Raw genomic sequence first — 25229 nt, 5'->3', positions numbered from 1 at the left:
AAATCGGCACTGTTGGTCTTAGCCACCGAAATGGCCCGCCGCGCGCCAGTAGGCAATCGCAGAGGCCTATAGAGGCCTACATTGGTGCCTGTTTATTAGGGAGTGGGGGGGGGGGGGAATCGGGAAATGTCGTGGGGAAAAGGAAAGACACTTGCAAGTTTGTGACACCAGATGTGCCTTGCGAGGCGTAAGTCTAGAAAAATCACGTCTTGCAACGCACATCTTTCATTGGCAGCCTTTAAAAAAAAATGTTGGAGGTTTTATTTTTGTTTTTATAAGAATTTAAATCATGCCTAAAAATCAAATATACAAACGAACATAAGTTCCCAGCACTCGTAATTGCATTCTTCTATTGAGTCTTTTCCGGAACCAGTCGAGAGAGGCAGTTGCTATTTCAATTGTCTCACACAGCTGATGGGTTTTGAGCACGTGTACAGGCTACAAAAACACAACATTGAAAAGTTGAATGTTTTATACATACTTATCAAGAATTCTTATCTATAACGTTTTTTATGAGAAAGTTTAATGGGGCCCACTTGCAAGGGGTGTCCCCCTCCCCTGACCAAGCACAAAGGGGTCGGGGAGTCAACGCTCTCTGCAGGCGTGGTAAACGGGCGTCCAGGTCGTGACCAGTATGGACTGTGTATCTGAGCAAACATTGCATTTGCTCTCATCTGCACATATGACCATCGAAAGGTTTTTGTCTTGGGGGATGCAAACCCTTCTTTCAACTTGCATCACGGCTGAGAGAGGGGGTCTCTTTGGTGTCGCTAGAGTGGGTAGAAAGTGCTGGTGCGGCTTGAAGTGGTCAAGTGCCCCGTTTTCACCACCCGCCTCGCCCACGCCCATGTCTACACTTCATTCATTGGACACTGCGCTGGGGACTGGTTGAATAAATTGGCAGATATGTTTTCTTCCGCATCCTATACCGCTGCATAAAAGTTTCTCACATTGTCAAAAGTAGGTATTTTGATTCGTTTGAAGGAAAGTTACATTCATGGCATGACAGATACTAAAAAAAAACGGTTTCATGCAATCGCAATAAGAAAACTTGAAGCAGAAGTGCTTCTTATTTTTTTTGTGCAGCGTACAATGTAAAAGTAAGATCCGTTTCGGAAAAAGCGAACTGAGTGATGTGCGTCACTGCTTGCTCATTGTTCAATGAAAGAAGGTTTCATGAATTATGACGTAGACAACAACAGCAACAAACTGCTGCATCATAAATAAAATAAACAAGCAAAGTGCTGCACATTCACAGTAGAACATGGACATAGATTGAAATACGCGTTATTTTTTTATGAAAGCGAAATAAAAACTATTTTACAAAACGCTTTGCATTCATCATGATGTTGACACATCTCTCCAGTGTCATTTATGCTATTTGGATGAACATCCCTGAATTTCAACTAATTCAGTAACCTGTGGCAGAAGAGCCTTTTGAATTTTCAGTTTCGGGTTCTGCGCCGCCGACGAAAATTGGCCGCACGCCGCCGCCGATGAAATATCAGCATGCGCCGACAACGCCGCCGCCGCCAACTCTGGACGACCCCCACCACACCGCCGGTCGAAATCACCTCGGCGCACACCTTTAGCCTCCGCAAACTTTGAAATGGGGATAATGATGCCAATAGGCTGCCGCTGACCTCGAGTCAAGTGGAGCAAAAACCAGTAGAAAAAATTGATGACTCAGCACACGTTTAACGAAAACTACTCGCTAAAATAACAAGATGTTTTTTATGTGTAGCTGTACGCAAAGATGTTGTGTTTGATCAATTTAAAATTATAGCTTGGCCCCGATGAGGGCGCCTCTACAAGAAAGTGCAATAGCACGAGTGGTGAGAGAGGTCAGTAAGTTCACTCTGGGTGTTTGAAACAGAAACGCGCCGCGGTTGATTTTTTCTCTCCCTACAGGTGAGCACTTGAACTTGAGAGTTTCCGGGGTCTGAGGCAGCTCCGTAGACCACCGCCAGCTGGGCAGGTCAGGAGTACAGTAGGTCGTGGTCCGAGCAAACAGCCTTCTCCGCGGAGCTCTTAATCGATGCTATTAAGCACTATCCAGCGCTCTTTGACAAATGCCATCCACGATACAAAGAAGTGGAGTTCAAAAAGGAGCTTTGGATGAAAATAGCAGCGGACTTGGGAGTTACCAGTAAGTGCACAGCCCATCGTTCATAGCATCAGGAAATTTTCAACTCCGCTCTGGTTAGACACACAAACGCGCTCAAGGAAGTGTAGTGTGCGTGAGCATTCAAGCTCGTTGTGTCGCTCGTCAAGAACCCAATATCCATGCAGATGCATGCACTTTTTTGGTACGCTACATGTGCGAACGGCTGAGCGTAAGCGATACTAAGCTTAAAAAACCTATTTCTATTGTCTCTTCGTAGCGTGCGTTTCAACAGCCAGTACGAGATATTTCGATATGAGTACGCGGAAAGCGTCTCCACGAAATTCGTAAGCTTTGTGGAGTTCCGCGTTTTATTGGGCAATCACTGCGTTTTCGCGAGAAAAATTTAAAATCGCCATTCAAAAACCACACAAGTTCGGCACAGTCGCCATATCTGGCGGCTTGCTCATGGCGTCAGTCCGCAGGCACAGCAGGAGATTTCATGACTCGCTTCAGCTTATTTTTATCTTGCCTCAATACGGCATAGAACGCTGAATCTACCAACCCCCCTTTCTGCAATTTATGATAGTTGAGCAGTCTGTGCAACACTCACACACGTGAATGTACAAATAGATGTATGTGGTGCCGTTTTATTCCACTTTTCATGTAAATTAAGAGATAATACGCCTCGCCTACAATTTATTTTTATTATTTTTGTTGAGTGAGACTGCCGAATCACTCCAGTTTATGCCCGAAAAAAAAAAAGGTCTAGATTGCTTTTCTTTGCGATTGAAGAAAATAGGACATACATTGCTTCACAGTGAGTAGCACAGCTGTGCGACATCTTAATAAGTGGTGAAAATGTTTTTCTTCATTTTCAGCAGCATTCTGCCAAACAAAGTTTCAAAACCTAAAGGATAGTTTCACTAAACTGAAAAGAAAAATTAAGGACAAAACAAAAAGTGGGGCTTGAGCCGCCGACATTCCTTCCGTGAAGTGGAGGCACTTCGAGGCCATGGTGTCTATAATGGAGAAAGTTTACGTGAAGCCCATGCGAGTGTCCTTACCCGTCTCACCAATTTCTTAGTTTCCACAGCGTTCCGTAAATTTTTTTGTTGATTCTAGTTAGCATCGTCAAATGCTGCGACATCACATATGCCACATGTGCAGTGTGAACTCGAAGCATTTTATGGATAAGTACACTAATTTTATGGTTTTTTCAACTGCTCTTGCAGCATGTGCAGCAACATCAGTTTTAGACAGGCCACAGGGTAAGTAACTCAAAATGAACTTTAAAGTGTATCCGTGGTTGCAAAATTGTTAGTGGTGTCACACTGTACCCAGGCAATTTTAGAGAACGCTGCTTTCCCCTGCTGTGCAATATGTACAGTTGTGCCCAATTTGAGTAGTGACACATTGACCACCGTCGAAGGGGCCGCAAGCCTGAACTGGTAAATGTTAAATTGGTTTCAATAATACCAGTAGTAAAACATGTATGCTTGAACAAACTTGGCTATGTCGGCACTGCTTTGCAGTACTGACCCCATGTGCACTTTGAGCACGGACTGCATTTGCGATTTATTCAGTCCAACTGCATACATCTGGTAAGAGCAATTAGAACATGTTGGAGTAAATATGAAAAAGGAGTTTATTTTTCCTTGATGCAGGTCAGAATATTACAAGTGTAGTGAAGAGGAATGCCCACTACTGCAGCGACATCGACACGTTGGCGCGAGGCACGAGCTAAGACTGCCTGGTTGCTGCTGCGACGCTGCCCGTACATCCGGCTAGCTCTTGCTGCTTCTGTACCGACGCTGATACCACTTTTGACCTTGTATTTACTTTATATTTTGGTGGAGAGTGCTGCGGTCTTACCCAGTCCTGGAACTGCGTAGCTGAAAGCTGCCGTCCGTCATGCCTGACGACGCTGTCTTCACACCCCCACCGGCTTCGCCACGCAGGAGCTGTCCCGGTGCCCAGCTCTTGCGAAAACCCGACATATTCAGTGGCACCAACGAGAAAGACGTTGAGGATTGGCTAGAATTTTATGAACGAGCCAGCGCTACTAACAAATGGGACGATCCCACAAAGCTTGGCACCGTGATGTTTTATTTAACGTATGTTGCCAAGCTGTGGTACAGAAACCATGAGGTGGATATACCCACTTGGACCACCTTCAAAACCTGCATCGCAGATGTTTTTGGACGCCCTGGTGTGCGCAAACTTCGCGCAGAACAACGTCTATGAGGCCGGTCCCAACAAACTGGTGAGACATTCACCAGCTACATAGAGAACATCCTCGACCTCTGCGGCATGTCGACCCGTCGATGGCAGAAACTGACAAGGTGTGACATATCATGAAAGGCATTTCCGACGACGCCTTTCAAATGCTGCTCTCCAAGAACCCTGTCACTGTCTCTGAGGACATCGAGTTGTGTCAAAGTTTCAACGAGCTGCGATGACAGCGTCTTTTCACGTGACGCCCTGACGTCCCGGATGACACCCTCTCAAGCCTGACCACCACATCTGACCTTCAGTCGCTGCTATCGCAGATCAAGGAGTTTGTTCGTGCTGAGGTCACTCGTCAGCTATCGCTGCTATCAACAGCCGCCCAACCACCGTCACCTCTGCCAGAAAACATTCGCCAGGTCATTCAGAAGCAAGTTTACGCGGCTCTGTCATCTGCCCGTGACACTTCACCATTGCCGAGCCCTGTTGCCTGCGCCGAGGTAAATGCACCTTTAAGCTATGCTTTAGTGGCAGCTCGACCACCTCTTCAGACTTTTACGTCACTTCCCTCAGCCGTGCAGCTCCGACCCACTCCTCGGTTCGCTCAGCTAATGTCCGTCCAGAATAGTGGACAATGGCGTACACTCGACAATCGCCCAATATGCTTTGCCTGTGGGCTACCTGGCCACATAGCACGATACTGCCGTCGGCGCGTCCCTGTCTACCGCCAGAGCTACGACCAGACCTTCGAACCTGCCCTTTATGTGCCACTGCGCCCTTTGTTCACAGGCTCTCAGCCCCCCGATCAGACGTCATCGTACGCCGACCACCACCCTCCTGTTAACCGCCGCTCGCCATCACCTCGACGCCGCTCGCCATCGCCGATGCGTCGTCGTCCTTCATCGCCGAAGCGGGAAAACTGATTGCTGCAGTTCCAGAGGCAAGAACTGCGTCGCCAGCGAAAAGACCAAGGCCTCTCACTTCACCAATGAATGTTCTGGACGTACATGTGGATGGCGTCACTGCACTTGCTCTTGTCGACACTGGTGCCGCAGTTTCAGTGATAAGTGCTAGACTCTGCCACTTGCTCAAAAAAGTTATGACGCCACTAGCAAGTATATCACTTCATACAGCCAGCGCAGATCATGTCACACCGGCCGCTGCCTGTACTGCTCGCATCACGATTGATGGCCTCATATATGTCGTTGAATTGCTAGTGTTGGATTCCTGCTCCCATGACCTCATTTTGGGCTGGGATTTTCTCTCCGCTAATAAGGCCGTCATCGACTGCTCTCGCGCTGAGGTGGCATTTGAAGTGTTTGACGACGCTCCATTATATGATGCTCATGAAACCGGGGACAAACTATTTGTTGCTGAAGACGTTATCATACCGCCACACTCTTTTGCCTTTACCATGGTGTCTTGAAACTCTCTCGCCGAGTCTAGTGCCCTTTTCACGCCATCTGCTCTTTTCGTTCGTCGCAAGTGTTCGCCGCTACCTTATGCCCTTCTAGAAGTTCATGAAGGCGTCAGCAGACTGCTCATCTCAAACCTGCTGTCATGTCCTGTAACACTACTTCGGTGTGAGTGCGTCGGGCGTGTTTACAGTCTCGACCTTTCTGCAATTATCGACATGCCGGCTGGTCCTTCCGCCGAACACGAAGTCGCCGGAGTGACCTGTGCCTTTTCGCCGCAGACTACTAGGCCGGACGTACTGAACAGCTCCATCGCCGACACGTTGAGTTCGCAATGTTCTCAGCTTCTACGACTGCTGAACAAGTTCTGTTATTCCTTAGACTGTCAGCATACTCCCCTCCGCTGCACGTCAGCCGTGTGTCACCACATCAACACGGGTACCAATGTGTCATTGTGTCAAAGACCCTATCACGTGTCCGCAGCCGAGCGCCAGGTTATCGATGACCAAGTAGCTGACATGCTCAAGCGTGGCGTCATCCAGCCTTCGAACAGCCCCTGGGCATCTCCAGTCGTTCTCGTTAAGAAAAAGAACGGGTCAATTCGCTTCTGTGTTGACTACCGTCGTCTTAACAAAATAACTCAAAAGGACGTTTACCCGTTACCGAGAATCAACGATGCCCTTGACTGCCTCCAAGGTGCGGAGTTCTTCTCTTCTATTGACTTACGGAGTGGCTACTGGCAAGTCCCTCTGGCACCTGAAGATCAGCCTAAGACGGCCTTTGTCACACCTGATGGCCTTTACGAATTCTGTGTCATGCCTTTTGGTCTTTGCAACGCACCCGCAACATTCGAGCGGATGATGGAAAATAATTTGCGTGGCCTGAAGTGGAAAACATGCCTGTGCTACTTGGATGACGTGATTATATTTTCACCGGATTTTCCAACGCATCTCCGCAGGCTAGATGAAGTGCTGCAGTGTCTAACTGACGCCGGTCTTCAGCTCAACCTGAAGAAATGCCGCTTCGGCGCAAGTCAGCTCACCATCATCGGTCATGTTGTATCTAAAGAGGGTATTCTTCCTGACACCGCCAAGTTTCGGGCAGTTGCAGAGTTCCCTAAACCTGCGTCTCTGAATGATCTGTGCAGCTTTCTTGGCCTCTGCTCGTATTTCCGCCGCTTTATTCGGAATTTCGCTATGATCACCGCCCCCTTGACTGAACTTCTACGTAGTGACTCGAAAAGTTAAGCTTCGTCACCCACCTGTGACGATGCTTTCAAAAAGTTGCGCCGCCTGTTAACCTCGCCGCCAATCTTGCGTCATTTCGACCCGACTGCTCCGACGGAGGTACACACCGATGCCAGCGGTGTTGGACTCGGCGCCGTGCTCGCGCAGCGCAAATCGCGATTCCAGGAGTACGTAGTCGCATCCGCGAGCCGTACCTTCACCAAAGCGGAGAAGAACTATTCTGTGACAGAGAAGGAGTGTCTGGCAATTATATGGGCTCTAGGTAAATTTAGACCGTACCTATATGGTCGCCCTTTCGACGTAGTCACCGATCACCATGCGCTTTGTTGGTTATCCACGTTGAAGGACCCCTCCGGCCGTTTAGCTCGCTGGGCTTTGCGGTTGCAAGAGTTCGACATGCGTGTTGTCTACAGGTCTGGCCGACGTCATACTGATGCCGACGCTCTATCACGCTCACCTATGTCCTCCGAAAGCTCTGCATGTTTATCTGCCGTGGACGAAATGGTTGCGTTCCCAGAAAACCGTGACATGGCGTCTGAGCAACGCAAGGATGACAGGATCAGCTCTCTTCTGCGATTCCTTTCAGCTCCGTCGACTTCTCCATCTTCTTGAACGTTGCGCCGTCAAGCGGCTCCCTTTGAGGTCCGCGATGGCCTCCTGTATCACAGGAATTACAAGTCTGACGGCCGAAAGTGGTTACTGGTCATACCTCGCCATCTTCGTGCTGCAATATGTACAGCTTTCCACGCTGACCCTCAGTGCGCACATGCGGGCATCTTCAAAACATACGCTCGGCTTTCCTCCCGGTTTTATTTGCGAGGCATGTACACCTTTTTGCGCAAGTACATTCAGTCATGCCCGCAGTGCCAACGACGGAAATCTCTGCCTCATCATACCTCTGGTCCGATCCAGCCAAACCCTTGCCCAGCCAGGCCTTTTGACCACATTGGTATTGATCTGTACGGGCCTCTTCCATTCACGGCTTCCGGAAACCGCTGGATTGTTGTCGCTGTCGACTATTTGACGCGATACGCAGAAACAGCCGCTTTGCCTGCTGCCACAGCACGCGACGTATCTTCTTTTCTCCTGCGGCATTTCATTCTCCGTCACGGCGCACCGCGTGAACTTCTCAGCGACAGAGGACGTGTATTCCTCTACGAAGTCGTCAATGCACTCCTTGCCGAATGCCGTATCATTCACCGGACTAACACCGCCTACCATCCGCAGACGAATGGATTGACGGAAAGATTCAACCGTACCCTAGGGGATATGATATCAAAGTATGTTGCCTCAGACCACTTCGACTGGGACCTCATTCTGCCTTTTGTGACATACGCTTACAATACTGCTCCACAGGCGCCTGTGGGCTTTTCACCATTTTTCCTGTTATATGGCCGAGACCCTTCCACCACACTAGATACCGTTCTGCCCTACCACCCCAATTCCTCCGAGTCTACGCTCATCTCTGAAGCTGCCCGCCCCACCGAGGAATGCCGTAAGCTCGCCCAGTCGTTCACAACCATCGACCAATGGAGACAAAAATCGCGGCGTGACGATAACCACCCGTACCCTAACTTTGTTCCGGACACTCTTGTGTGGCTTTGGGTTCCCGCTGTGCATACTGGCCTTTCCTCGAAGTTTTTTTCAAAATACCAGGGACCCTACCGTGTTTTCTCGCAGACTTCACCAGTTAACTACATCGTCGAACCCGTTACGCCATCCACAGACCAGCGCTTTCGGGGACGTGAAACTGTTCACGTACAGTGGCTGAAACCTTATTATGATCCGCTCGTACTCTGTTCACCGTAAGGCGCCAGGATGGCTCTTTTTTCTACGGGGGATGAAGTGTAGCGAAGAGGAATGCCCACTACTGCAGCGACATCGACACGTTGGCGCGAGGCACGAGCTAAGACTGCCTGGTAGCTGCTGCGACGCTGCCCGTACATCCGGCTAGCTCTTGCTGCTTCTGTACCGACGCTGATACCGCCTTTGACTTTGAATTTACATTATACAAGGAAGAAGGCACAGGCCAGGATGAAGTTGAAGAATTTATATAGAGCGACATTCTTGAAGTCGACACAGAAGACCTGGAGAGGTGCGGCAGCAGCACGTCAGACCTTAGCGGTCGTCAGGCAGAAAACCACCGACAGTCCTGAAACGTAATAATGGTTTCACATGTGGCTGATATTTATAAGTTGTACAATAAGTACTGTCTCGTAAGTTTCTATGGCACTCGCAGCTAATAATTTTGGAAATTAATCATGCAGGCAACAAGGAGCATGATGTCCTTGGACAAGAAGGAGAGGAGGCAAATACAAGGCAAGAACATTGTAGTTGTTGCAGCACATGGTGTGTTCCAACCATAGAGGATATCTTCCCTAATTTAGGTTTTTTACAGTGCAACAAGGTCCAGGAAGTGTCGTCGAGGGTCTAAAATCCGAAAGACGTAAGTTGTGACCTATTTCGGTGCAGAACATTATGAAAACACACATCTTCGCATTTGCAGGATTTCCTATGAAGCAGATACATCTTTGGATGCGGCAGCGGCATGTTTAGACCTTATAAAAACAGCACGCAAAGGCCGAGAACAACAAAAAGACTTCCTGTACCATTTTGAACTCACTATAGTTGGCATGCTTCGCACGCTGCCTTTAGACGACCAGTTCGAAACAATGCATGAGGTGCGAAATTTGGTCTACCATAAAGTGAAGGAGGATAGTGAGCGCAAAAAATTGGAGTAATTGGAGTAGAGCCTTAATTTGCCCTGTTTCCACACAAGTTGTGCTTTCATAAAAAAACTTTGCTGACATGACTTTGAATGGTGTCCCCTGTTTTTTAAAGCTAATTTGTTTTTGCTTATATTTGTGTAGATATGTTTGCAGGTTTTAATGCAGACTGTGGACAGTAGTGCAGCAGGAAACGAAAAAGCGCTTTATTACATGATGCCGGTGTACTTGTACAGAGGCAGGGCAGGCTTGCGCATGCGTAGTCACGTGATGACGTTGCACCTGGTCACATCTTCCTTCCCTTGGAAAAAAAAAGAAACAGAACACAAAATGTCTAAACGAAGGCACATTGAAAAAACAATTCAAAGTTCAATTTGCACTACATCCGCGGAACAGTTTCTGCTGGGCGCTCTGGGAGCGGATAGCGTTGTGGCGATCTTCGCAGTGTTGTGCTTCGACGCAGCGCTTCTTGAGGTGCTTGCTGCTCGGTGGTGCACGGCTGCTGGCTGGAACGCGCGGTCGCTGTCGCGCTTTCTAGCTGCTGTGAGAAAACCGGCCCGTTTGTTGACCTGAGGTGTTCTCTCGTGCGTCGTAGATGCTGGCCGTTCTCAGTACCAACAATATAAGAGCGTGGTGTACTTGCCGGGCCCATGACAACTGCTGGTGCCCAGGTCTTGTTTGTTGTATCGTAAACCGATACTGTGGACCCACTGTGCACTTCCGGTAGATTCCGCGTTGATCTGTTGTAGAAGACGCGTTGTTTTCGCCGTATTTCGCTGAGTCGCTTTCGGACAACTTCGGTCGGCACGGTTTGGGGTTCTAGGTGGCAGTCTAGTACAGGCAGCTTGGTCCTCGTCTGTCGACCCATGATCCGTTGGACGGGTGACTTTAGACGGTCATCCCTTGGCATGTTTCTCCATTCAAGCAGGCCGCTGTAGAACTCCAGTGTTACAAACCAGCACTTCTTCAGTAGTCTCTTTGCTTCTTGGACGGCCCTTTCAGCCATGCCGTTACTGCGAGGGTAATGCGGACTGGAAGTCACGTGGGTGATGTCCAGCTGCGTTGAAAAAATACGGAAGCACGTGCTATTGAACGGGGGACCATTATCGCTGCATATCTTTGCTGGTATGCCATGCGTGGTGAAGATTTGCATGCACACGTTTGTCACTGCTTCTGCCGTAGTTCGATGCATCTGCTTGATCTCGAAAAAAAAGAATAGAAATCTACCAGAACGAGGTACTCATCGCCTTCGTGGTAGAAAAGGTCGATTCCGACTACTTGCCACGGCAAAGTAGGTATATCGGGACTAAGCATTGGTAGTTTGGCGTTCCTGCTCTTGTACTTTTGACAAAGTTCACACGCCTTCGCTAGAGATGCAATATCCGCCGACATGCCCGGCCAGTACATACCCACTTTGGCTCTTGCCTTCATCTTTTCTTCACCCCCGTGTGCCGCGTGAAGCAAACGAAGTACTTCTTGCCTTTTTGTCGGCGGAATGACCAACTTGTTGCTTCTTAGGACAAGGCCATCTTCGACGTGAAGTTTGTCGCGATAGTTCCAATACGCTCTTGCGGTTTCAGACACCTCAAGCTTGCTCTCAGGCCATTCTGTGCTTGAATAGCTAGCTGAACAGTTCGGTCATTGTTGCATCCTTGAGTACTTCTTCCCGGATTTCCTGCAGTTGCCGATCAGAGACTGGAAGAGAAGAGAGAGCGTGCACATGAAAATCCAATGATTCTTCTTTTAGCTCCTTCTGGTTAGAAAAACGCGAGAGTGCATCCGCTAGGAACAGTTCTTTTTCTGGTTTGTAAATCACTTTTATAGGAAACCTCTGAAGAGAGAGTCTCATACGCTGCAATCGTAACGGGCACTCACATAGTGGTTTCCTAAATATTGACTCTAGTGGGCGGTGATCGGATTCGACGATTACCTCTGGCTGCCCTAGCATGTAGTCTTCAAACCTTGCGCACCCGTGAACAATGGCTAGCAGCTCTTTCTCGATTTGGGCATATTTCTTTTGTGCTTCGGTAAGCGAACGCAACGAGTAGGCGATTGGATGTCCATTTTGCAAAATAACTGCCCCTACCCCTTTCTGGCTTGCATCCACGGACAACGTCAAGGGAACACCTTTCGCAAAATAGGCGAGAACAGGTGCTTTTGTTAGGCAAGCGCGAAGTGTATTGAAGCTTTCTTGGGTCTCTTGTGTCCAGACCCAGGCCTTGTTCTTCTTCAATAGCTCCCGAAGGGGTGCAGATGGTGAAGACATGCTGGGGATGAAACGCGCCACAAAGTTCATCATCCCGAAAAAAACCTGCAGTTTCTTGCAGTTTTGTGGTGGTGGCACTTGCGAGATGTCGTCTACTCTCCCGGGATCCAGGCAAAGTCCTTCTTGCGTGAGGATATGACCCATGTATCGAACTTGCGGCTGCGCAAAATGACACTTTTTTTATTCAGCTTTAGGTTGTGCTCTCTGCAGCTTGCGAACAATGCTGCTAGATTTTTGTCATGCTCTTCTCGGCAGTTTCCCCATACAAGAATGTCATTCATTACAACGGCGACACCACTCGGGCCTTCAACTACCTGGTGCATTGCCCAGGTAGTTGGCAATCCCGAAGGGCATGCGCAGAAATTTGTAGCGGTCGTAGGGAGTGCTCATGGTACATAATAATGAACTTTCTTCGTCTAGCTTAATTTGCCAAAATCCTGAAGATGCATCTGGCGTTGAAAAGTACTTTGCCCCATGCAGGCGCGGAACTACATCTTCTAATGTCGGCATATGATAGTGCTCCCTCAGTATGGCCTTGTTTAAGTCCGAAGGATCTAAACAGATGCGCACTTTGTCATTCCTAACTATTACGACCGTGTGGCTTACCCAGGCAGTAGGTTCAGTTACCTTTGCAATGACGAGGTCACGCTCCATTTTATCGAGCTCTTGTTTCACGCGTTCTTGAAGAGCAACCACAACTCGCCGAGCTGGCTTGATGCTTCCTCGTGCACCTGGCTTGAGCTCGATGTGGTACGAAACACCCTTCAGCTCCCCGAGGCCTTGGAATACATTTTCTAAACCGGCACTTGGGTCCTGGCTTGGCTGGACATCGACCGCGCGTACGCGGGATATTATTCTTAAGCGCACTGCAACACTGCCACTCACTGTTACCGGCACGGACTGGGGTACGATGAAAAATTTCACTTGACAAGTCTGAGCCATGTACGAAGTCAGTAACGTGATTTTACTCAACGCCGTTTGCTTGTGGCCGAACAAAGCGCGCAATGTGATTGAGCATGGCTGCGCCGACTGCATAGTTAGTTTCCGAAATGTCGCCTCAGGCATGACACAGCAGTTAGCTACCGTGTCAATTTTACATTCAACCGCTGAAGCTGCGATAACGATTTCCGCCGACCAACGGTCCTCACTGGAGATAGCGTACGCTTCTAGGGCTTGTAGAAAATACTCGTCTTCAACTCCCAAAACGACCTGCTTTACTTTGCGTGTGGTCGATCTAGGCGTTCGCTTTGGCTGACGGCACACACGGGCAAAATGATTGCTTCTGCCGCAATTGTTGCAGTGCTTGCCCTGCGTCGCACATTTCCCATATTGATGTTTTTCAAGACCACAGCGCGTGCAAGGCGTTGTATTTTCTGTGACTGCGGCAATTGTCGGGTTGTCCGTTCTGACTCTGATTTCTAGTAGCTGTTCTTTTGCTTGTTCCCTTGCGCGGCACATTTGCACTACTTTTAAAAACGAGGAGTGCTCCAACAGAAGCTTCTGCTGGAAATCTTTATTTTTGATGCCGAGAATTATCCTGCTCCGAATCAGCCGTTCCTCAAGCTGACCAAATTCGCATCTCCCCGTGAGGATTCGCAGCTCCGTAAGCCAGTGATTGAACGACTCTCCCTCTTGTTTGTCCCTGGAGCCAAATCGGAATTCCTTAAAGCTGAGGTTCTCAGACGGCTTGAAATTCTCCTCGAACTTTGTTGAAATAATTCCGAGGTCTTTTTTATCGTCTCCGCTGTCGAACTTGAAAGTATAGAATGTTCTTCTCGCATCTTCGCCTATTGTCATCAAAAGGGTTGCGGCTTGAACATCCTTAGGCTGCTGGCTCAGTCCCGTCGCCGTAGCAAAAAGATGAAACTCACGTTTCCATGTGGTGCAGTTGTAAAACATGTCCCCAGACAAGTCTAGTGGCCTCGGTGGCTGCAGCAGCGTTGACGCCATTCTCGCGACGGGCGTTTGCGGCCGGTCGGTGGGTTCATTCATTGCCGACTTACGGTGGTATCAAACGAACCACTTCTGACACCATGTGGACAGTCGTGCAGCAGGAAACGAAAAAGCGCTTTATTGCATGATGCTGGTGTATTTGTACAGAGGCAGGGCAGGCTTGCGCATGCGTAGTCACTGCAATGCTTGATGACGTAGCACCTGGTCACACAGACATGCATAGTTTGAAGTGATTTTTCATCTGGTAGCCAATCATGATGGAGGCAGTGAAACGGCAACATTAAAACACAGCTCTTCATATTTATTATACTGTTTACCTTTGTTGTGTAGTATTGTAGTGCCGTGATGCTGTCCATGCTAAAGAGATGTGCTAAGGCGTAAGCTTACTTGACTGGTTACCATCTGCAGTCTTTCACATGTTTCACCTGCCATGCCACCTTCCCCTGTGTTATGAAATGCCTGCACAGCTTATCAGGAATGACATGAGCGTGTCTGCAAAAGGTATTTCAAGAAGGTTGTGATATTGAGGCAAAATGATTTCTCAATGTGCTCTCAAATATGCCTATACCTGAGATGTATGCGAAATAAAACATGTACCTAAGCCATGTTTATCTTGCCGAGTTCCCACCTGTGCCGGCTAATGCAGCCAACGCACCATTGACTACACCCTCGGTTCTCCAGCTCCCATCTGCAGGGTTGCCTTGCCAGTCTTCACTGTCTGTGGCCTGGAGGACAGTACATATTTCGTGATGCAGGCGACTCCTTCAGAAGAAAGTTGTGTAAAGCCACACAGGCAGACACAATTTTTGTTACGTTCTCTTCTTTTGCTTTAAATGGTCGACGAAGAATTCGCAACTTCTAGGCGAGTGTACCGAAAGAATTTTCGACTACTCTTCGAGCCCTGCTCAACCTATGATTAAATATCCTTTTTTGGTGGGGCTCCTCAAATTGGCTGGTTGCACCGCTTTGTATAGTGGAGGACTGGGCCTTGGATGCTGTGGTGTTTTCAGTGAGAACAGGATAAAGGCCTGTAAGAAAGTACATGTTTTGGAATGAAGCTAAAGTACTACAAGTACAAAGCACCACTTGTGTGTATGAATTAGCGAAACTAGTTGCACCCAATTATTTGCACTTCTGCTCTAATACTGATATCTGAACCACAGAATTGACATTCAACTGCATAGCTCCTCTGATGCTTCTTAATATTAGCTTGACCTATGAAACATGAAAGCTGTGCAGAAACCTCTCTTCGAACAAGCATATTTGAGGCACTATTATGCATATCAATTGTAAGTACTTGAATTTTAGGTTGTCAGTAGTGCTGGTACAATAACAAAAGAACACTCATTTATAAGGTATGCACTTGCATACATGTTGACGAAATGAATGTGCGGTGAATATGCAGTATGAAGCAAGCAAATTCGTCAAGTGATCAATTTATGCTGAACTGGACTATTGGTTAAAAATGCCAAGGCCACGGCTATACTATAAATGAAATGTACCTTTATGATATCCCCACTTACTTTTCTTAGAATATGGCCTCATCATGTATGTCTTTAGAGGAAATGCCTTGTCACCAACAAAAAATTAAGGCACGTTGCCAATACTTCCAAGACAGTTGTCTGGTGGAATTCCAAGAGTGCCATTGGTCACCGTGGGTTGCAGCTTGTTTCAGCTGAATATGCCTCCATCTGACTCACTTCCGTTGTGACCAATCTTCACATACAGAAAGCTAGAGCGCAAAAAAATATAATTCTAAATGTTAGCATTGATGTTTTACAGGCACCATTCATTGGAATTCCACGTTACATTTTGAACCAATTGTCATGCAGTACAGCTTAATGCGATAAACACTAGTCAGAGTAAACATTTCTGGGCATCTGTCCAATTTAAGCATACTGTTTACCATACAACGATGGTACAGCAAAGCTTATTTTTCTTAAAGAATTAATTGTTTGACTAGAATAAATTGTCTGACTAATTGGTAGTGCCTTATCTTCCCAGGTATTTTATCGAGAACAGACAGAAAGACACAAGAAATGGGATGAACCCACCTGCATGTCCTCGCGCACTTTCTTGTGTCCGTGCTTTTGCTCTAATTACCATACATTATAATTTACAGTCAGTTACTGCCTTTCCTTGACCGTAATTTGTTCATCACTGCCAAACTATGTGGAGTTTCGCATGAGTGTGAATTTAGATTTTTGATGTAAACTGTTGAAACGACTCTTCTTGTTTTGATGAAGAATCTATCTTCAGCAAGCAGACCTACACCACTCTATTGAGGGAATTGAAAGATGTAAATAAAAATTGTGCCATAGTAATAACACACAGCTGAGCTAGTTGATAAGTATTCATTCAAAAAGTAGGGCATGGTGTCCTTGTAGCCACGCCGTCAGTCGGGTGAACAACAACTTTATTGCAGTTGGGTTAGTGCTATATAAAGAAGTGCGTGACATAACATGTCACGTGATTACGGGTGTTATCTGATGGCTGCAGGTCCAGCCGGGTTACAGCCCTCACTTCTTTTGTGAGTCTGCATGCCCTGCATTTTAGAAAGTGCCTTGATACAAGCAGGTGACGTGGAATATAATCATATGTAGCACAGACCTATGCTGACCGGTAGCTCAGCTTTTCATTGGAAATGCGCACAGCATTCGCTACGAACAGGGCTGCCCTCTTAAACAATAATTACTGACATACAAAGCCACATCAGCAGATACATACCTGTAGTTTTCATCGCTGATTGCCGTCAATGATTTTCTGAATGAGCCCTTGTAATTTTTTTCTCGGCTTCCTGAGTTTTCGGGGCACTCCACAATCACATGTTTGCCATCTATGGCACTCAGGCAGTGTGGCATATCCCGCCTCATTTCAAAGTCTCTCGCAACCTGCAATGAGGTCATAAAAAACAATGTTACCCTTAAAGGATTTCGAAGCGAATAGTTACATCAACAATAATATTGAGGTTTCATCGTTACTAATATAAACTAATAAGTGGCAAACATATTCATGTGCAGTGTAATTAGTGTAGGCCAGCTGCTAGAAATAGTTGTCACATAAAGTATCAACTGACAGGTTACCTTTGACCATTCATTCTGTGTCGATGGAAGTGCCACGTATATGGGGCCGAGTACATCCCAAATTGCCTGGCATACTTCAGAAACGATGACACAGGCCGTGGATCTGCCCGTCAGAAAATTGAACGATGATGATCGAGACGTCTCTTTTGCCGCCAAGAATCTAAAAAAAAACATCGGTAAATTTAAAACTGCTTTGAAACAGCCTTATTAGGCGGCTTTGCATGATGAAGATAAAAAATAGTTTCTGTGCATGACGTAAAAACAAGCAGTTTAACGCGCGAAATGTGTCTATACGAACCCTTGCCTGATTGCTAGAGCTAGCCGGTGTTCTGCAGGGATCGCCTTTCGATAGTTGGTGTCATTCTTTTTGATTCTTGGCCTGACCATTTCCAAGGGTGTGTCGAAGCAGCTTGGGGACATCCTCAAATAGCTGCGGATAAACAAACGCCAGGCAATTTGAACAACACGTACAGCTCATTGATTACAGTGGTAGACATCACTAAAGAAACGTGATGAGCTCTCATTAGTTCTTAATGGGTACTCACTCTCTGCAGTATTCCACATCGCGAGACCGAAGGAGCGGCAACAAAATGTCAGCATGCTCATAGTATCTCGCTGCTGCAATGCTGGACGGACCCACCAGCGACGTTGGCAGCGTGACTTTTTACCCGCTTCCACCGACAATAATGAAGCGACCGTTAGAACGAAAAGGATATCGTCCTCTTCGTCCGAACTTGTCATGGCAGGCGTCGTAACAAAGCAAAACTGGCGACACCGCTGAGTCGGAAAAGGCGCGAGAACTGCGCAGCTTACTCGATGTTACACAGGTACAGTGTACTAGAAGGGGGCAGTGGAGTGAACGAGGCGGCTGCACCCTTATCTCGGCTGATTCTCCGGCGGGTTACAGTAGCGGCGGCGCTGTAATTCCATGGTACTGAAGATCTCAAAAGAGTCTGCATTGAGAGCGCGTGCGCGAACGCGCGTAATTGCTCGATTTTGGCACGTTTAATGCGTTTCTGAGCCTTCACAAGTGTATGCACACCTGCTACGCGCCATGGTGAACGAATAAATACGCAGGCATGCCGAAATTGCGTCAAGACATTCACTGTTTCAAACACATACCCCCCCCCCCCCCCCCAAAAAAAGAACACGTTAAGTCGTCATTTAAGCGGATCCGCCTAGCTTCTTACTCAAGCAGCCGTTTGAGCTACGCGACATCATTAGTGGCTACTGGCGAACTACAAAGACAGGAGAAATATCAATATTGCGAATAAATCATACGCTCGCTATGTCGTCAATGTCTACGATATCCAGAGTAATGTTCCTCATATGAGCCCATATGCGCTCGATTGTTTCATGAGAAACCCGAGTAAAACTAATGTTGTCACAACATTTATATCGGCGACGACTCAGTTTTGTCATGTCACTGTTGCAGAAGAAAATAAATAATGTTTTCTGAAAAGCTCGTACTGTTTAAACCACGTGCTTTCACGCTTACTCTGCTTCTTTTATGTAAGCTTCAAGTGCTTACAATACCGGGAGGCCGATCTGAAGGAAAGCGTGTACCTAAGAGTCATAAATTCTACGCGAACGGGGTTATCTTAAACATAATAGAAAGTACCACTTGTATATATAGACCATCTGTTAATCTGCGTAAATTCACTGTAACCAATTCTCATTTTGTATTCACAGCTCCAATTGTGCTGCTTACCAAGTATTCTATTGGCGTATTGCCATTGTAAGCCCAGCAAATTCATGATGATGTTTTGTAATATAAGTGTAGTTCTTTTATTAAGTGTCAAAGCTGCAGGCCGGTGGTGGTGCATTCTGCCTTGAGAACTTTAACTTGTATATATATACATGTACACAGTAAACACACACACACACACACACACACACTCACACACACACACACACACACACACACACACACACACACACACACACACACACACACACACACACACACACACACACACACACATATATATATATATATATATATATATATATATATATATATATATATATATATATATATATATATATATATATATATATATATATATATATATATATATATATATATATATATATATATATATATATTCGCAAGTATACGCACATAAGTCACACGTCACGCCGCACTCACAATATCCATACGGCCGCTATTTTTACGCGGTGCGTTTTTCGTTCCACTACGTCGGACTTGAAGTAGTTTTGAGACCTCATACTGTCGAAAAGGTGACATTTACAGTGCGCATTTGTACAGAGACACGCTGAACGTTCGGCGCAAAGCTACCCAGGATTTTTTTAGGAGGAGGAGGGGTTGTGTGCAGCAGAACGACTAACTTTGGCAATTGGGGGTCGCTGTAAATGCGAGTGAATATTTTGGTATACCCTAAAAAGCTAAATTACGAAAGTATTTCGTGGTGTTGGGGGTTCAGATTTCTTTCCTCTCCCCTATCTGCTTACGGCCTCCTGGTTCTGCGTGCGTTTGACACGGTATTTTTTTTTATCTCACAAGTTTCTGAGCGCATCTAACTTCCAATTATTCCGCTCAGTTATTCTGAATATTGTAGACGCCTAACCAACAAAAAGAAAACAGGACGGAAGAAATCAGAATAAGACATACTCTTTTTGTTTCTTCTGTGTCTTATTTCTTCTAGCTGTGGTTCGCCGTCCATTAATTATAAGTATTACTTTTACTGCAAGCCAGCGGACTCCGAAAACAACTTTTTGTATAATAAATAATGTTTACGTGTAAATGGGACCATTATTATGATTGAGTGCAACTCATTTGTGTTAAGCTCCAAATAATGATGATCTTTCTCATCTTTGAAGCCATGTTTTCTTTAATCAACGCATTACCAGCTGTTTTAGACAATGCGCTCCTACCGATGTTGACAATACAAAATTAATTTGAAGCATATTTAACTTCAGGTAACGTGTGTAATAATGCAAAAGCTATAAAACATGACTGTGCCAATCATATTTTTTTCTCATCGTTTTCATACCTGCAGTAACCAATTTAACGGTTTAATTTCAACAAAATCAATAATTTTCGATCTCTTACAAGGGTTTTATGGAGCTCGTATGCAGTAAGTTGGCGTGTCAATCTTCAAGGGTTATGACATCATGTGTTAGACATTAATGATGGGCAGGTACGAAGAAATCTGCATCGAAAAAGCGCGCCGGAGGAGCTGAAGCGCATAACAGTTCCTGTGCGTGGTGGGTGGCTCTTTCAGTACTTATTCGACTGCAGCGCCGCCGCCACTTGGCAACACGGAAGGGAACGGGCGGCGAGGCGCGGTCTCGCCCTCTCAACACTTCTAGTGGATGGATGGATGGATGGATGGATGGATGGATGGATGGATGGATGGATATGGCTGTACCCTTTAGATCGGGCGGTGGCTAGCGCCACCAAGCCGTAATACCTAATGAACCAAAAACTATATTTATTTTTTTTCCTTAAAAAGTGAGTTTGAGGATTCGTACTTTGCAGTGAAGAGTTTAATTTTCACTCGTGCCTTGACTTTAGCCACCAATCAGATAACATCCTTCTAGTTAAGTCTACCCGCTTAAAGTTTATTTTGCCCTCCCGGTCCCTAAACCCTAGTGCTTTGAAAAACTCTGCGCCATCATCCTGAACTATAGGGTGAAGCCCTTTACAGAACATTATCAAGTGTTCGTCAGTTTCTTCTTCCTCTCCACACGCACTGCATACTGTGTCTACCCCTTCGTATTTGGCCCGATATGTCTTGGTTCGCAGTACTCCCGTCCTGGCCTCAAACAGTAGAGAACTACCCCGAATATTACCATAGATCCTTTCCTTGGCAATTTCCTGCTTAAAAGTTCAATAGATCTCTAGTGCGGACTTCTTAATCATGCCCATTCTCCACATGTCAGTCTCCGTTTCCTTCACTTTCTTCTTAACCGATAGTTCTTTTTGGTTTGGCCACCTGCTGTTTTCTAAGTATTTACCAGTCAACTTCCTGGTTCGCATCCTCCATTTTGTATCGACATTCTTCATGTACAAGTAGCTGAAAACCTTCCTAGCCCAACGCTCTTCCCCCATTTCTCTCAATCGCTTCTCAAATTTTATCTTGCTGCTAGCTTCCCTGCCCTCAAATGATGTCCATCCCATATCACCTTGTACTCCCTGATTTGGTGTATTCCCGTGAGCTCCTAAAGCAAGCCTACCTATTCCACGTTGCTTAATTTCTAATCTTGCTTGAACTTCTGATCTCATGCACAAGACCGCATTGCCGAACGTCCACCCAGGAACCATGACCCCTTTCCATATTCCTCTCACAACATCATACCTATTGTAATTCCACAATGCCCTATTTTTCATGACTGCTGCATTCCTGTTACCTTTAGTCGTCACGTATATTTCGTGTTCCCTCAGATACTCGGTCCCATTGCTTATCCATACGCCCAGATATTTGTATTTATCTGTTATCTCTAGCGTGACCTCCTGTATTCTAAGCTCACTACCTTCCTTGTCATTGAAAATCATGACTGCTGATTTTTCCTTACTGAATCTCAACTCTAACCTATCTCCCTCATTACCGCAGATGTCCATCAATCTCTGCAAATCTTCCTTGTTGTTGGCCATTAGCACTATATCATCTGCGTACATTAATGCTGGTAGTGCCTGATGAATAAGTTTTTCTTCATTGACTAAAGAGAGGTTGAAGCCCAGTCCACTTCCCTCTAATTTTGCCTCTAATCCTTGTAGGTACATCACGAATAATAAGGGTGACAGGGGGCACCCCTGCCTAAGCCCCCGTTTTACCTCTGCAGGCTTGGATACCTGTTTTTCCCACTTTATAACTACCTTTTTACCTTTATAGATACCCTTTGAAAGATTAGTGACTACATGTTCCACGCCTAGTGTGTCCAGTATTCCCCACAATTCCTCTTGAACCACGCTATCGTACGCTCCCTTGATATCCAAAAATGCTAGCCACAGGGGCCTGTGTTCCTTTTCTGCTATTTCGATGCACTGCGTCAGTGAGAACAGATTGTCTTCCAACCTCCTGTGTTTCCGAAACCCATTCTGCAGTTCCCCCAGCACCCCCTCATCCTCTATCCACGCCTGCAGTCTTTCCTTTATAATCTGCATCGCCAGTCTGTAGACCACTGATGTCACTGTATAGGACGGTAGTTGTTTATGTCAGCTTTGTCCCCCTTTCCTTTATAAATCATGCTCATCCTGCTAAGTTTCCATCCATCGGGAACTTAACCATCGATTATTATTGTACTCACTGCCTCTCTCAAAGCCTGCTTAGACTTCGGACCTAATGTTTTTATCAGCCTAATTGGAATGCCATCTGGGCCTGTTGATGTACTACTAGGAACCCTTTTCTCAGCCCTTTCCCACTCTTGCTGTGAAAATGGAGCCATTGAACCACTTGATTCGTCCTTGTCTATTGTGGTGCATAAAGTACTTCTTTGTTGAAATTTTTCTGTCACCCTTGTTCTTATATATCCAATAGCTTCGTCCCCTTCTAGCCTAGCACCTTGGGCTGTAGTTATAAAACTCTGCTCTAGGCTCGTCTCATTTCTTAGGGAGTTTAGATGGTTCCAAAATTTCGCAGCTGCCTTTCTATCTTTTTTGTGTACTTCTGCCAGCCACTAAGCTCCCTTCCTTCTAATCTTTTCATTGATCAGAAGGAATGCATCCCTTCTACAGCTTAGAAAGGTTGCCCATTTTCATTCAACATCATCTGTCGGTTCACCCCGCTGCTTAGCATGTCTGTGTTCCCTAGAGGCTTCCTGACGTTTCGCTATGGCTCTCTTAACTTCCTCATCCCACCAACTTTTGGGTTTGTGTCTTCTTTTCCAAGGTGACTTGTCACGCGTCCTAGCATGCTCTAGCTCAAAGAGTCTAATTAGATTCGTGTATGTCATAACTGTCTTATTATCCTCCGTGATTACTTTCTCAATTTGTTTAGTGGCTATTTGAATTTGCCTTTCTGGATAAAAATTTTCCTGTAGTTGCTCATCTTGTCTCCTTCCCACTTTCACTGCTCTTCCAAAACTCAGCTTGATACGTTTGTGATCACTACCCAGACTTCTGGAGCCACCTTCATCTATGTGCATTTCCCTGAGCTTATCATACATCCTATGTGACATCAGTGCATAATCTATCGTCGACTGAAGCCTTCCTACCTCCCATGTTATTTTCCCTTCACATTTCTCGGTACTATTGCAAATGATCAAATCAAGCCTTTCACACATATCCATGATCATTTTGCCTGTCGGGTCGGTATACCCATCTATATCTTCTATGTGCGCATTCATGTCTCCTAGTATAATTATCTCGCACTCTCTTCCTAACTCCTGAATGTCCTTTGATATACACTCTACCATTGCCTAGTTTTCCTCTCTAGCCTTTGCTCCCGTCCACAAGTACATGAAACCAAGGAGTGTCATTTGACCTGTCCCTTTTAGCCATAAATGTTCCTTGCACTCCTGCTTGACCCTTTGCCAGTCTGTACTTTTATGAATGAATGCCCCAATACCACCCCCCTTTCTGCTGCCTTCTGTTCTATAACAATATTCCCACGCGTAGTCCGGATTGTTCGGAGGTTGTTCCATGTCCCTGAGATGTGTTTCTACAAAACCGTATACCATCGGCGTCTCTTCCCTTAGCTGTTCTACTATCTCTTCCCACTTCAGCCTGTTCCTACCACCCTGCATGTTAATATACCCTATGTCTGAATTGGCTCGGCGCTCGTGGCTATGTCTATTTATGCCCCGGACTCTACCTATCTTAAATATTGGTGCCACTTTGGAATCGTATCTGTCCATACCACCTGTCGAAGAGTCTCCCTGGTTGTTCTCCTCGTTACTAGCTATCCTGCACCCCGAAGGGCTCGCTTGCCCCCCAAAAAAGCTACTGCGCGTCCTGCAAGTCGCCAACCCACCTCATGACCTAGCCGCCCATCGAAGCGAATTCTGTCTCGTTGAAAACCGCCCCACCTATGCACCTCTCTGTTTATTTCCACCACCTCAAAACCTTTCTCTCGACTCATCCGCCATATCTCTTGGTTTGCATTGACCACCGCTCTTTGCAGGTTGCTATCACGCACCGGTACCTCCGGTATCGTGCATATCACTACCTGTACCTTAGGAGAAGTAGCACGCATGTCATCGACACTTAGTACACTAGTACGCAAGTACACTCTAACACAGACGCCCTGATGTGGAGAACAGAGAAGTCACATGATGAGAAGTCCTAAAGGGTGCCAATAGATGGCAACACACGGCAAGAATAGATGGCGACACACGGTTCTATTCATACTGGGGTTTAGGGACAGGGAGGGCAAAATAGACTAAGTGCGTAGAATTACTTAAAAGGAGGTTATCGGATTGGTGACTAAAGTCAAGGCACGAGTGAAAATTAAACCCTTCCCTGCAAAGTACGAGTCCTAAACCTCACAATTGAAAGGGAAAAAAAGATAAATCTAATGGTTAGTTCACAAAGTATTACGGTAAGTGGCGTTAGCCACCGCCCGATCTATAGGGTACAGCCACATCCATCCATCCATTCATCCATCCATCCACCCACGCCTCTTTGGCCGCGCGAGCGGCCAAGTGATCCGTGCGGTCTGAACAGCGGCACGCACTCGCCGCCTCGCTGCGTTGAGAAACTCGCTTTGCCGCGTTGTCGCTTTGTTGCTTTGCCGCCCCGCCTAGGGATCCCCGTGATGGTACGGAGAGTGGCCGATGAAGGCGTTCCAAATTTCGGATGTCTGTTGGTTGAGAACGTGTATGTGGGTGCGCCGTACCAAACCTTTCCAACGGCCAGTGCTCTTGTCAGAGTGCGACAGGCTTGTTGTCGTGCACCTCCGTATTCGTTGGACAGACGACGTATCAAATGTAACGTGGCTGGCCATGCCTGCCGCAGTCAATGTACCGACTTTTGTGGGCTGTTGCAGCTGACTATTGGCTAACCTAAAACATTGATTTGTCCGTTTTTGATTGTATAATGTGTGATCAAATATGGAGTGAGATGCACATTTTCGGGTGGGTGCGATTCTTGCCGTCTATGCTTATAAGCTCTGTTTATGTGGAGCCAGCTACAGGCCTACTTCCATAAGAGTGGACTCTAAACTGAGGAGGCCTGCCTGCAGCTCGGTCTGCATTGATTCTTTGTCAGAATAATCCACTGCGTCTGTCCATATAGTAATAT

General features: G+C 46.5%; 1 protein-coding gene across 3 annotated transcripts; it reads right to left on the bottom strand.

Annotated features, from left to right (window-relative positions):
- Window positions 1-9903: 9903 nt before the first annotated feature.
- On the bottom strand, window positions 9904-18112 carry LOC142796168 (uncharacterized). Of its 3 annotated transcripts, none has more exons than XM_075886247.1 (5): window positions 17322-18112; window positions 17024-17183; window positions 16668-16831; window positions 15464-15672; window positions 9904-14968 (listed from the first exon to the last, which is right to left on the bottom strand). In XM_075886247.1, exon 5 carries the CDS (start codon window positions 10911-10913, stop codon window positions 10101-10103), a length of 813 nt encoding a protein of 270 aa, XP_075742362.1. In that variant the 5' UTR covers window positions 10914-14968; window positions 15464-15672; window positions 16668-16831; window positions 17024-17183; window positions 17322-18112; the 3' UTR covers window positions 9904-10100. The 3 variants fall into 3 exon arrangements, with proteins under 3 accessions (XP_075742362.1, XP_075742363.1, XP_075742364.1); XM_075886248.1 differs by having other exon boundaries at window positions 14221-14968; XM_075886249.1 differs by lacking the exon at window positions 15464-15672 and having other exon boundaries at window positions 14221-14968.
- Window positions 18113-25229: the final 7117 nt, after the last annotated feature.

The sequence above is a fragment of the Rhipicephalus microplus genome, chromosome 2, assembly GCF_043290135.1.
Source record: "Rhipicephalus microplus isolate Deutch F79 chromosome 2, USDA_Rmic, whole genome shotgun sequence".
Classification (NCBI taxonomy): Eukaryota; Metazoa; Arthropoda; class Arachnida; order Ixodida; family Ixodidae; genus Rhipicephalus; species Rhipicephalus microplus.
This window is presented reverse-complemented; position numbering and strand designations above follow the sequence as displayed.